Raw genomic sequence first — 15,464 nt, 5'->3', positions numbered from 1 at the left:
ATGATTTGTGATGTTGAGCATCTTTTATGTGTCTTTTGGCTATCTGGATGTCTTCTTTGGCAAAATGTCTATTCAGGTCCTCTGACCATTTTTTAATTGGATTATTTGTTTTCTTGGTATTGAGTTATATAAGTTTTTTAATATATTTTGGATATTAACCCTCTATTGGCTATATCATTTGCAAATATCTTCTCCCATTCAGTAAGTTGCCTTTTTATTTTGGTAATGGTTTCCTTTGCTGTGCAAAAGCTTTTTATTTTGGTGTAGTCCCAATAGTTTATTTTTCCTTTTGTTTCCCTTGCCTGAAAAGACATACCTAGAAAAACGTTACTATGGCCAATGTCAAAGAAATTATTGCCTATGTTTTCTTCTAGGAGTTTTATGGTTCCAGGTCTCACATTTAGGTCTTTAACCCACTTGAATTTATTTTTGTGTATAAGAAAGTTTTCCCAGCACCATTTGTTAAAGAGAGAGTCTTTCTCCACTGTGTATGCTTGCCTCCTTTGTCATAGGTTTATTCACCACATAAGCATGAGTTTGTTTCTGGGCTCTCTATTCTGTTCCCTTGATCCATGTGTCTATTTTTGTGCTAGTAGTATGTTTTAATTACTACAGCTTTGTAGATACCTACAGCTGGGATTGTGATACCTCCAGCTTTGTTCTTCTTTATCAAGGCTGATTTGGCTATTTGGGGTCTTTTGTGGTTCCACACAAAATTTTGGAGAGTTTGTTCTAGTTCTGTGAAAAATGTTGTGGTATTTAGACAGAGATAACATTAAATCTGTAGATTGCTTTGGGTAGTATGGACAATTTTTAAAATGGTTATAATTTTATAAATCCCACCTATAAATTATTATTTTAAAAAAATATATTCTTCAGAAACTAGAAAAATTAGGTCTTCTCTCTCCCCACAAGAATCTACACGTTTTCCTCTTTTTGCATCTCTGTGGCATTCGCTGGCTATGGATAATGGGTTAGGTTTCAAACCCTCCTTTAGAAGCCAAACTCTTCAGGTACATATTTTCTCATAATATGGTGCTATGGGTGGTGGTGATTCTTATGGTCTTATAATAACAGGGTCCCATATAGCTTCTTTTTTTTAAGATTTATTTATTTGAGAGAGGGAGAGAGAGGCAGGGCAGAAGGAGAGAATCTTAAGCAGACTCCACACTGAGCACTGAACCTGAAGCAGGGCTCGATCCCACGACCCATGAGATCACAACCTAAGCCGAAATCAAAAGTCAGATGCTCAACCAACTGAGCCATCCAAGTGCTCCAGGGTCCCATGCAGCTTAAGCAGTGTGGATGGGTGGTGGTCCCTCTCAAATGTGGGGCAGAGAACACTGCTGGGAGACTGTTCCCACACCCTTCTCTCTCTTCTGAGCCCCTGACCAATCCTGGGCTCACCTGAGAGGTGAGGGGTGGGACGAGAACAGATGGCAGCCAGTGAAGAGAATGAAGGTGGAAGGGAGGCCCCTGGAGTTGGTGGAGATGTGTAAGCGGTAGCAGGCTGTGGGCAGAGTGACAAGGACAGGTGCACAGAGCATCTGCTGCAGGGCGTGTGTCTGCACTGTGCGCTGTCCTCACAGCCTGTGCCCTGTCCTCACAGCCTGTGCCCAGGGGCCCAGCAGAGCCAATTCTTGGAAACCCCCACAGTCCACTTAGCCTCTGCAGACTCTCAGTCCTTCCTTCCCTGCACAGTTCCAAACAGCCTGTCAGGAATGAATCCAGCTTTGTACCATAGTCTATCTATGGTGACAAAATTGCTTCATTTAAGAAAACAAATTGATCATACAACCTCCTTAGCATTCTGGGAATAGCAGAACAAGACAGAGCCAACTCCATCCCAAGAAGGCCCTGCCTCCTCCAGCACATAAAGCTTTTACAACTGCCCCTGGCACCTCTGTGGGTTTTCCATATGGCCTTCATCTGTCTGGAAGACCTTCACCACTCTGTCTGACAAATCCTAACAGTCCCAAGGCCACCTACCTACTGCCTCACTGGCTCTTGCCCTCAGCCAGCCCTCCTGGTCTGTAGAAGTGGAAGCACTGAGATGTCATCCTTCTCCACTACTCTGTGAGTGCTCCAAGCCCCCAAAGCCTCATGTGCATTATCTTATTTAATCCTCAACAGTGCTTTAAGGTGTATTCTATTAGCCCTGTGTTACAGATGAGAAAATAGAAGACCCAGATGACAGGTGGCTTGTTAAGAGTCTGCTTTCTTCAGGACCACTAGGCTATACTGCTCTCATTTCTCATTTCAAATCACAATCTTAGTTATGTTTTGGTACTAACACTAAAAGAAGATGCACAGAAAAGAAAATCCAAATGGCCTCAACACAATGAATGAGTGCTCAATCTCACAAGCAGGCAGGGGAATGTAAATTAAAGCAACAACAATAGGATCAGAGTTTTGCTATTCATAAAAATTATAAAGATTCAGAAATCTAGCAGTGGGCAAGGCTGGAGGAAATAGGCCTTCTTAGAAATTACTTTTGGAAATGTGAATTTTTGTATGCTTTCTGGAAATTAATATCTTTTAATATTAAGGATACACCAATAGTGTGGCCACTTTGGAAAACACTTACACATTTCTTCAAAAAGGCTAAGCACAGGGTTTCCCATATGACCCAGCAATTCCACTCCTAGATACATACCCCAAATTTGAAAACACGTTGTTCAAACAAAAACTTGTCCATAAATATCCATAGCTGCACCATTTACAATAGCCAAAAAGTGGAAACAACCCAATGTCCATCAACTGATGAATGGATAAAACAAGATGTGGTGCAACCATACAATGAAATATTCAGCCATAAAAAGAAATGAAGTGCTGGGGCACCTGGGTAGCTCAGTTGTTAAGCGTCTGCCTTTGGCTCAGGTCATGATCCCAGGGTCCTGGGATCAAGCCCCGCATTGGGCTCCCTGCTCGGCGGGAGTCTGCTTCTCCCTCTCCCACTCCCCCTGCTTGTGTTCCTGCTCTCGCTATCTCTCTGTCAAATAAATAAATAAAATCTCTAAAAAAAAAAAAGAAAAGAAAAGAAATGAAGTGCCGATACCTGGTACATCATGGATAACTTTGAAAACATTATGCCAAGTGAAAGAAGCCAATTTTCAAAGACTATATAATGTGTGATTCCATGTATGTAAAATATCCAGAAAAAGCAATTCTATAAAGACAGAAAGTAGATCAGTGCTTTCCTAAGACCAGGGTAAGGGCTGGGGTGGGAGAGCATAATGGGGAGTGATTGACAATGGGCATGAGGTATATTTTTTGGATGATGACAATGTTTCTTTTTAAAGATTTCTTTTCTTTTTCTTAAATAATCTCTACACCCAATGTGGTGCTCAAACTCACAACCTGAGATCAAGAGTTGCATGCTCTACTGACTGAGCCAGCCAGGTGTCCCGACAATGTGGTGATAGTTGCATAACTCTGAATATACTAAAACATTTTAAATGAGTGAATTGTAGCGATGTAAGTTATATCTCAAAAAAGTTGGTTAAAAAATCTATGAACCCTAAGATCCTGAAATCAGCTACTGAAACATCTCAGATGTATCAAAAACACTTAAGCTCTCCAAGACAGAGCTAAGATTGTTCTCTCAAAGCTGGCCTCTTCCACCATGTTCTACTCCATTGAACAGCTCTACCATTGCCTTGTTGCCTAAGCTAGAATCTCAGAGGTCATCACATACATTCTCACCCTCCATCTACACCTTGCTCCCTCTGTACTGAATTCACTACCCAACCTGTCTGTTTCCCCCAACTAAACCCACTTCCAGATTTACTTTGCTTCCTCCCTTGTCTCACATCTTTGGACTGGTGCTTGCCCTCCCACTTGCTACCACCCAAGGCCCTGGCCCTTCCACTCTGCTCTGCAGAGACAAAACCTGGAGAACCCGTCTCTCTGTCGATGACAGAGCGCACTCCTGCTAGGGCCACTGACTTGGGCAGTGGCTGGGCCCTTCAGCCTAATCTCCGGTCACTCCATCCATCCAGATGGTGCTCCCCAACTCTACCCTGTCAGCAGCCTTTTTATGTCCTATTCTTTTTCTGTCAGATATCCTTCCTGCCCCTACTCATTCACCTAATTGGCTACTTCCTATCCTTCAGATCTCAGCACAAGGCTCCTGTCCTTGAGGAGACTACAGTGAGCTCCCTGACAAGGTGAGGCCCCAGCAATCAGCACATGGAGCACTTGGAACATTGCAGTTCTATACGTGATTGTGTGCACAGCTCATTGAGGTCTTCTATACCCACTAGAAGTCTAAGAGGCAAGAACCTCTTCTGATTTTGTTTCTTAGGTATCCAAAGTTTGGAACATGTCAAACATAAAAACTTGTTGAATAAATGAAATGAATATGAAGTATGGTATTTAAAAAAATATAAATACCATTTCCACCAGGATTGACTACCCACCTTGAACGCTGCAAACGGAGTTGACCTGAGTGACAGAATCCAGTTCATTGAGCTTCACAGGGCCAGTCAGTTCACAGGAGCAAGCACCGGAGCCCGCACCCAAAAGGGGCTTTTGAAGCAAGAGGACACTTCGTTCAACACAAACAATCCGACCTGCCAACAGAGACACTTCAGATTATTGAAGCACTGAAGAAAAAAGTGAGTTCTCCTGCCAGTAAAGACAGTGTCCTTTGCCAACCCCACTGTGGGCAGAGGGCACAGTTTTGATGCCCATCCATTGTATCCAATGACACATGCACTGTACGGAAAGAAGTGCTAAAGTCACAGGTGTGCTAAGTGGGGAAAGCACACAAAACTAGATTCAAATTCATTTTAGAAAGGTGAATTTTGTGGTATGCAAATTATATCTCAACAAAATAAAATAAAAATATAGTTTGGGCAGGATTCTAGTTTGATTCCTGGCAAAAAAGAGCTAACTGATCTAAGTGTATTATTTATAATGTTCTAGCTTTTTGTTTGTTTTAAAAAGTGATGTTCCAGGCAATGACTTCAAGTGGCTTCTGTACCTGTAATGTGTGCCACCAAGAGACAATCCTTGAGTAACCAATGGCATCTTTCACAGGGAGTGTCAGTACTGCAGGGGTTCTGGTTCTGTGAAGGTTCTAGCCCCATGACAGGGGCTAGTGAAAGCTGAGGGCTGGTATCATGGGTCTCTTCCACTCCATGTGCCATGTCCACAGTTGGCTTCATGAAGGGGCCAGCAGTTCCAGAGTAAGGCAAAGCCCACAATGCCATTTTATGGCATCTATCAGTCACCACTGGGTCAAAGCTAGGAAGAAGAAAGCATACCCTGGGCTCGGAGAGTATCCCTGAAGAGAAAGCTGTGAGAGACAGCCTCGGTGAGCGCTTTCAGGACTTCCTGGCTCAACACACATGAGGGGGCCACACAGACTGGCATGGTTTTGGGGAGGCCAGAGTTATTCTCATCCTGCATCTGCAGGGTGACATCAGTCACCATCAGCCAAATCTCCCTTTGCTGCAGAGGAAGCAAACTGTTTACCTACAATTCAAAGACACAGTCAAGTCTATTAACTTTAAGAGCTATTCTTACTATCCAAATTTTTTTTTAATTTTTTAAAATTAATTTTAATGTATTTAATCTAAATATCCAAAATATACTTTTGTCATATAATAAATAGAAACAATAGATATATGTATTTTTTAAAACAATTTTTCTTAAAGATTTTATTTATTTAGTTGAGAGAGAGAGAGCACATGAAAGGGGGAAGGGTCAGAGGGAGAAGCAGACTCCCCGCCGAGCAGGGAGCCCGATGCGGCACTCAATCCAGGGACTCTAGGATCATGACCTGAGCCGAAGGCAGTCGCTTAACCAACTCAGCCACCCAGGCACCCGAAACAAAAGAGATATTTTATCTTCTTGTTTTTTTGTACTAAATCTTCAAAATCCAGTGTGTACTTTATTATGTTAGTCACCATACAGTACATCATTAGTTTTTGATGTAGTGTTCCATTATCCAGAATTTTAAAAAAGCATTATGTTAGATGATTATTACTAACAATTTTAGTTATCATTCCAACAACTATTTTCAAATATACAATAGACTCTGCAGGTCTTCGTCACTAGTGCCCACTGACATGGCTGTGTCCTGAGAGTGCAAACCCTGTACCTGTTAGGGATACAGTCTGCCCTTCCCTGGCACTACTGTACTTGTCCTTGAACTACTCAGGGAGATTTCATTGTTCTTTTCCTCCAGATCTCAGAATGTTAATTACCACATTGTTTTATATTTAGTCCATACACATTCTTCTTTCTTGTTAGATTTAAGTTTCCTAAGGATCAGTGATTGTTATGAACTGAATGTTTATATCCACCCCTAAGTCCCCAATTCATATGCTGAAGTCCTAACCTCCAGTGTGATAATGGTAGGTGGGGCCTTTGGGTGGTAATTAGGTCCTCCGTAGAGCCCTCAAGATGGGATTCCTGTCCTTTTAAGACAAGAGTTTGTTTCCTCACTCTGCCCTTCACATTGTGAGGATACAAGGAGATTTCCTATTGTAAACCAAGAGAGCGCTCACTAAGAACCTGACCTGGTGGCACTTTGATCTCAGACTTTAATATTCCAGACCTGTGAGAAATAAACTGTTGCAGTTTAAGCCACACAGTGTATGGAATTTTGCCATAGCAACCTAAACTGACTGAGACCGGAATACTTGTTACTTGCCCTCAAATTTTATATAGGGCTCTGATATAAAGCAGGTATAAAATATTTGTTGTATCTATAGCAAATTTACTTTTTTTTTCTTTTTTTATTTAAATACAATTTTGTTAACATACTGTACTACTATGTTCAGGGGTAGAATTTAGTGTTTTTTTTTTTTTTAAAGATTTTATTTATTTATTTGAGAAAGAGAGAATGAGAGACAGAGAGTACGAGAGGGAAGAGGGTCAGGGGGAGAAACAGACTTCCCGCTGAGCAGGGAGTCCGATGTGGGACTTGATCCCGGGACTCCAGGATCATGACCTGAGCCGAAGGCAGTCGCTTAACCAACTGAACCACCCAGGCACCCTAGAATTTAGTTTTTCATCAGTTGCATATAAGACCCAGTGCTCATTAAATTAAGTGCCCTCCTGGGGCGCCTGGGTGGCTCAGTCGTTAAGCGTCTGCCTTCGGCTCAGTCATGATCTCAGGGTCCTGGGATCGAGCCCCACATTGGGCTCCCTGATCGGCGGGAAACCTGCTTCTCCCTCTCCCAAATCCCTGCTTGTGTTCCCTATCTCGCTGTGTCTCTGTCAAATAAATAAAATCTTTAAAAAAAAAAATCAAGTGCCCTCCTTAATGTCCATCACCCAGTTACCCTATCCACCCATCCACCTCCCCTCAACAACACTCAGTTTGTTTCCTACAGTTAAGAGTTTCTTATGGTTTGACTCCCTCTCTGTTTTCATCTTATTTTATTTTTCCTTCCCTTTCCTTCCCCCTCCTTTTCCTTTCCTTTCCTTTCCCTCCTCGATGTTCATCTGTTTTGTTTTTTAAATTCCACATATGAGTGAAATCATATATTTTTCTCTGACTGACTTATTTCCCTTAGCATAATACCCTATAGTTCCAGCCACATCATTGCAAATGGCAAGATTTCATTCTTTTTGATGGCTGTGTAATATTGCATAGTATATTATACCTCACATCTTCTTTATCCATCTCTCTGTCAATGGACACTGCTTTTTCTACAGTTTGGCTATTGTGAACATTGCTGCTATAAACACTGGTATGCCAGTGCTCCTTCTGATCACTATGTTTTTATCCTTTGGATAACTGCAATTGCTGGAGGAATTCTATTTTTAACTTTTGGAGGAACCTCCAGAGTGCCTGGACCATTTTGCATTCCCAACAGTGTATCTTTCTCCACATCCTCGGCATTATCTGTTGTTTCCTGAGTTGTTAATTTTATCCATTCTGACTGGTGTGAGGTGGTATCTCATTGAGGTTTTGATTTGTCTTTCCCTGATGCCAAGTGATGTTGAGCATTTTTTTCATGTGTCTGTTGGCCATTTGGATGAAGAAATATCTGTTCATGTCTTTTGCCCATTTCTTGGCTGGATTATTTGTTTTATGGGTGTTGAGTTTGATAAGTTCTTTATAGATTTTGGATACTTGGGCGCCTGGGTAGCTCAGTTGGTTAAGCGACTGCCTTCGGCTCAGGTCATGATCCTGGAGTCCCGGGATCGAGTCCCACATCGGGCTTCCTGCTCGGCAGGGAGTCTGTTTCTCCCTCTGACCCTCTTCCCTCTCGTGCTTTCTATCTCTCATTCTCTCTCTCTCTCAAATAAATAAAATCTTTAAAAAAAAAAAAAGATTTTGGATACTAGCCCTTTAAATGATAAGGCATTTGCAAATATCTTCTCCCATCCCATAGGTTGCCTTTTAGTGTTGTCAACTATTTCCTTTGCTGTGCAAAAGCTTTTTATCCTGATTAAGTCCCAACAGTTCATTTTTGCTTTTGTTTTCCTTGCCTTTGGAGACATGTCTAGCAAGAGTTGCTGTGGCTGAGGTGAAGAGGTTGCTGCCTGCGTTCTCCTCTAGGATTTGATGGATTCCTATCTCACATTTAGGTCTTTCATCCATTTTGATTTTATTATTGTGTATGGTGTAAGAAAGTGGCCGAGTTTCATTCTTCTGCATGTGGCTGTCCAGTTTTCCTAACACTATTTGTTGAAGAGACTTTTTTTTTTTCCATTGGATGTTCTTTCCTGCTTTGTTGAAGAGTAGTTTACCATAGAGTTGAGGTCCGTTTCTGGGCTCTCTATTCTGTTCCACTGATCTATGTGTCTGTTTTTTTGCCAGTACCATACTGTCTTGATGATGACAGCTTTGTAATACAGCTTGAAGTCCAGAATTGTGTTGCCTCCAGCTCTGTTTTTTTCTTTCAGCATTCCTTTGGCTACTTGGGGTCTTTTCTGTTTCCACACAAATTATAGCATTGTTTGTTCCAGCTCTGTGAAAAATGCTGATGGAATTTTGATAGATTGTTATTGAATGTGTAGATTGCTTTGAGTAGCACAGATATTTTAACAATATTTGTTCTTCCAATCCATTAGCATGGAACGTTTTTCTATTTCTATCTTCCTCAATTTCATTTATAAGTGTTCTATAGTTTTCAGAGTACAGATTCTTTACCTCTTTAAGGTTTATTCCTAGATATCTTCTGGTTTTTGGTGCAACTATAAATGTGACCAATTCCTTGATTTCTCTTTCTTCTGCTTCATTGTTAGTGTATAAAAATGCAATTGACCTCTGTGCATTGATTTTATATCCTGGGACTTTGCTGAATTCCTGTATCAGTTCTCACAATTTTTTTGGTGGAGTCTTTTGGGTTTTCTATAGAGAGTATCATGTCATCTGTGAAGAGTGAAAGTTTGATTTCTTTGCTGATTTGCATGCTTTTTACATCTTTTTGCTGTCTGATCGCTGAGGCTAGGACTTCCAGTACTATGCAGAACAAACGTGCTGAGAGTGAACATCCCTGTCGTGTTCCTGACCTTAAGGGAAGGGCTCTGTTTCTCCCCATTGAGGATGATATTCATTGTGGGTTTTTTGTATATGGCTTCTATGATATTGAGGTATGTTCCCTCTATCTCTACATTGTGGGGAGTTTTAATAAAGAAGGGATGCTGTATTTTGTCAAATGCTTTTTGCATCAATTGAGAAGATCACATGGTTCTTGGCTTTTCTTTTATTAATGTGGTGTACCACGTTGATTAATTTGCAGCTGTTGATCCACCCCTACAGCCCAGCAATAAATCCCACTTGGTCATGGTGAATAATCCTTTTAATGTACTGTTGGATCCTATTAGCTAGTATCTTGGTGAGAATTTTTACATCCATGTTCATCAGGGATATTGGTCTGTAATTCTTTTAGTGGGCTCTTTGGTTTTGGGATCAAGATAATGCTGGCCTCACAGAATGAGTTTGGAAGTTTTCCTTCCATTTCTATTTTTTGAAACAGTTTCAGAAGGTGTTAATTCTTCTTTAAATGTTTGGAAGAATTTCCCTGGGAAGCCATCTGGCCCTGGACTCTTCTTTGTTGGGTGATTTTTGATTACTGATTCAATTTCTTTGCTTGTTATGGGTCTGTTCAGGTTTTCAATTTCTTCCTGTTTCAGTTGGGGTAGTTTGTATGTTTCTAGGAATGCTTCCATTTCTTCCAGATTGCCTAATTTGTTGGCATATAATTGCTCATAATATTCTCTTATAATTATTTGTATTTCTTTGGTATTGGTTGTGATCTCTCCTCTTTCATTCGTGATTTTGTTGATTTGGGTCCTTTCTCTTTTCTTTTTGATAAGTCTGGCTGGGGTTTATCAATATTATTAATTCTTTGAGGGACTAGCTCCTAGTTTCATTGATTTGTTCTACTGTTCATTTGATTTCTAAATCATTGATTTCTGCTTTAATCTTTATTATGGATTGCTGTTCTTTTTCCAGCTCCTTTAGGTGTAGGGTTAGGTTGTGTATTTGAGACTTTTCTTGTTTCTCAAGAAAGGTTTGTATTGGTATATACTTCCCTCTTAGGACCATCTTTGTTGCATCCCAAAGTTTCTGAACTGTTGTGTTTTTATTTTCATTTGTTTCCATGTATTTTTTAAATTCTTCTTTAATTTCCTGGTTGACCCATTCATTCTTTAGTAGAATGTTCTTTAGCCTCCATATATCTGTGGTCCTTCCAAAGTTTTTCTTGTGGTTGACTTCAAGTTTTATAACATTGTGGTCTGAAAATATGCATGGTATGATCTCAATCTTTTTGTACCAGTTGAAACCTGATTTGTGACCCAGTATGTGATCAATTCTGGAGAATGTTCCATGAGCACTCGAGAAGATTCTGCTGCTTTAGGATGAAATTCTCTGAGTATATCTGTGAACTCCATCTGGTCCAGTGTGTCATTCAAATCCCTTGTTTTGTTTTTGATCTTCTGCTTAGATGATGTGTCCATTGGTCTGAGTGGGGTGTTAAGTCCCCTACTATTATTGTAGTATTATCAATGAGTTTTTTTTTTCTTTAAAGATTTTATTTATTTATTTGACAGACAGAGACACAGCGAAGAGAGGGAACACAAGCAGGGGGAGTGAGAGAGGGAGAAGCAGGCTTCCCGTTGAGCAGGATGCCTGATGCGGGGCTTAATCCCAGAACCCTGGGATCATGACCTGAGCTGAAGGCAGATGCTTAACCCACTTAACCACCCAGGTGCCCCATCAATGAGTTTCTTTAATTTAATTTAATTGTTATTAATTGGTTTATATATTTGGCTGCTCCCAAGGTAGGGGCATAAATATTTACAATTGTTAGATCTTGTTGGATCAACCCTTTTATTACGATATAGTGTTCTTCCTCATCTCTTATTACAGGCTTTGGTTTAAAATCTAGTTTGTCTGATATAAGGATGGCTACTCCAGCTTTCTTTTGATGTCCATTAAGCATGATAAATGGTTCTCCATCCCCTCCCTTTCAATCTGGAGGTGTCTTTGGGTCTAAAATGAATTTCTTTTAAGCAGAAAACCGATGGGTCTTTTTTTTTTTTTTATCCATTCTGATACCCTATGTGTTTTGATTGGAGCATTTAGTCCATTCACATTCAGAGTAATTCTTGAAAGATGTGAAGTCAGTGCCATTGTATTATCTGTTGTCACTGTTTCTGTAGATGTCTCTGTTCCTTTCTGGTGTTTGTTACTTTTGGGGTCTCTCTTTGCTGAAAGGATCCCCTTTAATATTTCTTGCAGGGCTAGTTTAGTGTTCACAAATTCCTTTAGTATTTTTTTGTCCTGGAAACTCTTTACTTCTCCTATTCTGAATGACAGCCTTGCTGGATAAAGTATTCTTGGCTGCATATTTTTCTCATTTAGCATGTTGAATATGTCATGTCAGTCCTTTCTTGTCTACCTCGTTTCTGTGGATAGGTCTGCTGTTAGCCTTATGTGTCTACCCTTGTAGGTTAAGGACCTCTTGTCCTGAGCTGGTTTCAGGATTTTCTCCTTATCTCTGAAATTTGGAAGCTTCACTGTAATATGTCAAGATGTTCCTATTTTTGTTGATTTGGAGGGGGGTTCCGTGTGCCTCCTGCACTCGAATGCCTGTTTCCTTCCCCAGATTAGGGAAGTTTTGAGCTATAATTTGTTCAATAAAACTTCTGCCCCTTTCTGCCGTTCCTCATCTTCTGGGACCCATATAATACAGATATTATTTTGCTTTATGGAATCACTGATTTGTCTAAGTCTCCCTTCGTGATCTAATAGTTTTTTTTCCTTTTGCTTTTTAATGTCCTTATTTTCCATCATTTTATTATCTATATCATTGATTCTCTCTTCTGATTCATTAATCCTCGTTTTTATGGCCACCACTTGGGACTGAATCTCTGTAATAGCATTTTTAATTTCAGCCTGACTAGATTTTAGTTGTTTTATGTCAACAGTAAGGGATTCTCTAGTGTCTTCTATGCTTTTTTCAAGCCCAACTAGTATCTTTATAATGTTGTTTTAAATTCTAGTTCAGACATCTTACTTATATCCATATTGATTAGATCTGTGGCAGTGAGTACTAACTCCTCTTCTTTCTTTTGGGGGTGAATTTCTCCGCCATGTCACTTTGTCCATAAACGAAAGGGAGAAAGAAAAAAAAAAAAAGAAAAAAACCAGCAAAAACAACATAACAATAACAACAACTTTAGAAAGTGTTTCTGGTGTATGCTGTGTACTCTGCTGCTGTGTTTTGGCTGCTCTTTCCCACCAGCCCGTCCACTACAGTGTTCTTCCCTGCTTGCAGTGGAGAGTGTTTGTACCTTTAACTAGGTGTGCTTTGATTTGTTTGTCAAGATAAGCCTAGGAAAGAAAAAAGAAAAGAAAAGAAGAAAAAAAACAGATGATCCTAGAAAAGGAAAAGCAACAAAAATGCAAACAGACAAAAAACTATAAGCTTCACATCTGCCATGTTCTTTCCCTCTGACTTTTGTTAATCCTCAAATCATATTCCTGGTTGTTCAAAATAGTTGGATGCTGTGTTCCAAGGACGAGGAAGCTCAGTGTCCCCCTACTACTCTGCCATCTTAACTCCAGTAATCTTTCTCTTTTCTTTATTTTTTATCATAATTTTCTTGTATCTACAAAAGTTGTAATGCCATTTTAAGTTCATTATAATGGTTTTTGCCCTTTCCCCTTGGTCAGGGTTTAGGATTCAGTATATCCAAATGGGGCCAATGATTTGCCTGGGAAGACCCTTGTAGTCAGCAGGGCTGGACCATGAGAACCTGGCTGGTCTGAGGTTCAGCTGGTGCTACTGGTGTGGATGGCATAATCAGGCTGAGGATTCCATTTGGCTGGCTGACAGGACTGGGCAGAGAAAGTGACTTGCATGGTGAGGAACTGTGGGTTGGGGTGAAAGGGGTAGCTCACATGGTTGGGAGGTTGATTACAGATAGGAAATTGAGTGAATTATATTGAGGAAAATGAAAGCCACGTTTTCTCACTGTTGGATAAGGGAGTTATAAATATGGAAATACAGAAACGTAGAGTCAATTCTGTGGTGATGATCTACAACTGGAGATACTGGTATAAAATCATGATTTCAGATATAGGTGAATAGATGGAAAGAAATAGGTATGGATTTATGTGCATATGTGCATGAGTTTACACACATATACTTCTTTGCTCTATCTGTTGGGAGGGCCTAGAGACAATAACCTCCCAATAGCAGTGAGCCCATCTAGTACCCAGACCTTTGCTTCTAAATATCATTCTCCATTAAAATCAACCATGGCTCCTTCAAGAGATGGCTGTTTCCAGGATAAAGCACAGATGAGTCTGAAACATCTTACTGTGTCAGAAAGTAAGGAAATACTTAAAGAATGATAGGGACACATCCAAAGGGCTCATGAAGCAGCTTGAATCCGGTAAATTTGAACATCCATATAAACAAAAGTGAGATTATAATCCATTGAACAAAACTGAATCCACTGGTCCATACTGATATAAACAGTGAATACATAAATAGGGAAATAAGCACATAAGTAGAGCTGAATGCCAACTACTAAACGTAAAAGGTATGCTGGACTTAGAAAACTACCATTTGACCACTATCAGAGTAATAATTCAGGCAAGATAGTCTCAATGCATCTTCCTATAAAATATTTATTACATAGTTATTAATTTGTAAGTAGGAGATACTTATTACTTAACTTTAGAGTGGTGAAGCCTAGAAAACACCACCTTTTTTCCCCCTTCAAGTTCTTATTTAAATTCCATAGTGTAATATTAGTTTCAGGTGTACAATTTAGTGATTCATCATTTACATACAATACCCAGTGTTCACTGTAAGTGCTCTCCTTAATACCCATCACCCATTTAGCCCATCCCCCCACCCACCTCCTCTCTAGCAACTCTCAGTTCTTTCTTATAGTTAAGAGTCTGTTTTCTAGGCAGCTCTTTCTGCCATGGGTCCTGTCCCCATGCTTTAATAAAAAAAAAAAAAAAAGTCTCTTCTAGTTTGCCTCTCTCTTTTTTTCCCCCTTTGCTTGTTTGGTTTCTTAAATTTCACATATCAGTTAAATCATATGGTATTTGTCTGTCTCTGACAAACTTATTTCACTAAGCATAATACCTTCTAGCTCCCTCCATCCACATTGTTGCAATGGCAAGATACCATAGTTTTTGATGGCTGAGTAATATTCATTTGTATATATAGACCACATCTTTAGCCATTCATCAGTCGATGGACACATGGGCTCTTTCCATAATTTGGCTATTGTTGATAGCTGTATAAACATCGGGGGGCATGTACCCCTTCAAATCTGTATTTTTGTATCCTTTGGATAAATACCTAGTAGTGCAATTGCTGAATCATAGCGTAGTTCTATTTTTAACTTTTTGAGGAACCTCCATACTTTTTTCCATTGTGGCTGGACCAGTTTGCATTCCCATCAACAGTGTAAGAGGGTTCCCCTTTTTCTGCATCCTTGCCAACACCTGTTGTTTCCTGTGTTGTTAATTTTAGCCATTCTGACAGGTGTGAGGTGGTACCTCATTATAGTTTTGATTTGTATTTCCCTAACAATGAGTGATGTTGAGCATCTTAGAAAACACCATCTTAATCAATTGATAAACTACCACAGAACTGGGACAAATCAACTGTGCCTCCTGATATGAAGACAGTATTTTTATGTGGTATTCCTGACAAAGATGCGTAACTTGAATCTATTCATGAGATAACATCAGGCCAATCTAAATGGAGAGATATTCTATTAATTACTGATCTCTATTCTTAAAAACTGCCAAGGTCATAAAAGATAAGCAAAGATGCAGAAATATTCAATTTGAAGAAGAAAGAGACATGACAACTAAGTGCAGTGCATGATACTGTATTGGACTGTGACGTTATAAATGATTTGGGGGGAACAACTAGCAAAATCACATTTTAAAAAATGGTAGCTATCTCAGGAAGGGCAAAGATTTCTACAAGATTATCTGCAGTTGGGAGTTT

The 15,464-nt window shown here is 39.9% G+C and overlaps 1 protein-coding gene across 10 annotated transcripts in view; it reads right to left on the bottom strand.

Moving 5' to 3' along the window:
- Positions 1–15,464, bottom strand: part of SPIDR (scaffold protein involved in DNA repair) — a 563,099-nt gene that overhangs the window by 20,936 nt on the left and 526,699 nt on the right. For 8 of the 10 annotated variants that reach the window (XM_027596436.2, XM_027596446.2, XM_027596461.2 and 5 more), the window contains 2 exons: positions 5,271–5,481; positions 4,422–4,574 (listed from right to left, as the gene is read on the bottom strand). In XM_027596436.2, coding sequence (XP_027452237.1) covers positions 4,422–4,574; positions 5,271–5,481 — 364 coding nt within the window. The remainder of the gene's footprint in view (positions 1–4,421; positions 4,575–5,270; positions 5,482–15,464) is intronic. The other 2 variants (XM_027596452.2, XM_027596428.2) reach the window with 1 other exon arrangement.

This window comes from Zalophus californianus, chromosome 4, assembly GCF_009762305.2.
Source record: "Zalophus californianus isolate mZalCal1 chromosome 4, mZalCal1.pri.v2, whole genome shotgun sequence".
NCBI lineage: Eukaryota > Metazoa > Chordata > Mammalia > Carnivora > Otariidae > Zalophus > Zalophus californianus.
The sequence above is the reverse complement of the archived record's forward strand: the minus strand, read 5'-3'. Positions and strand labels throughout refer to the sequence as shown.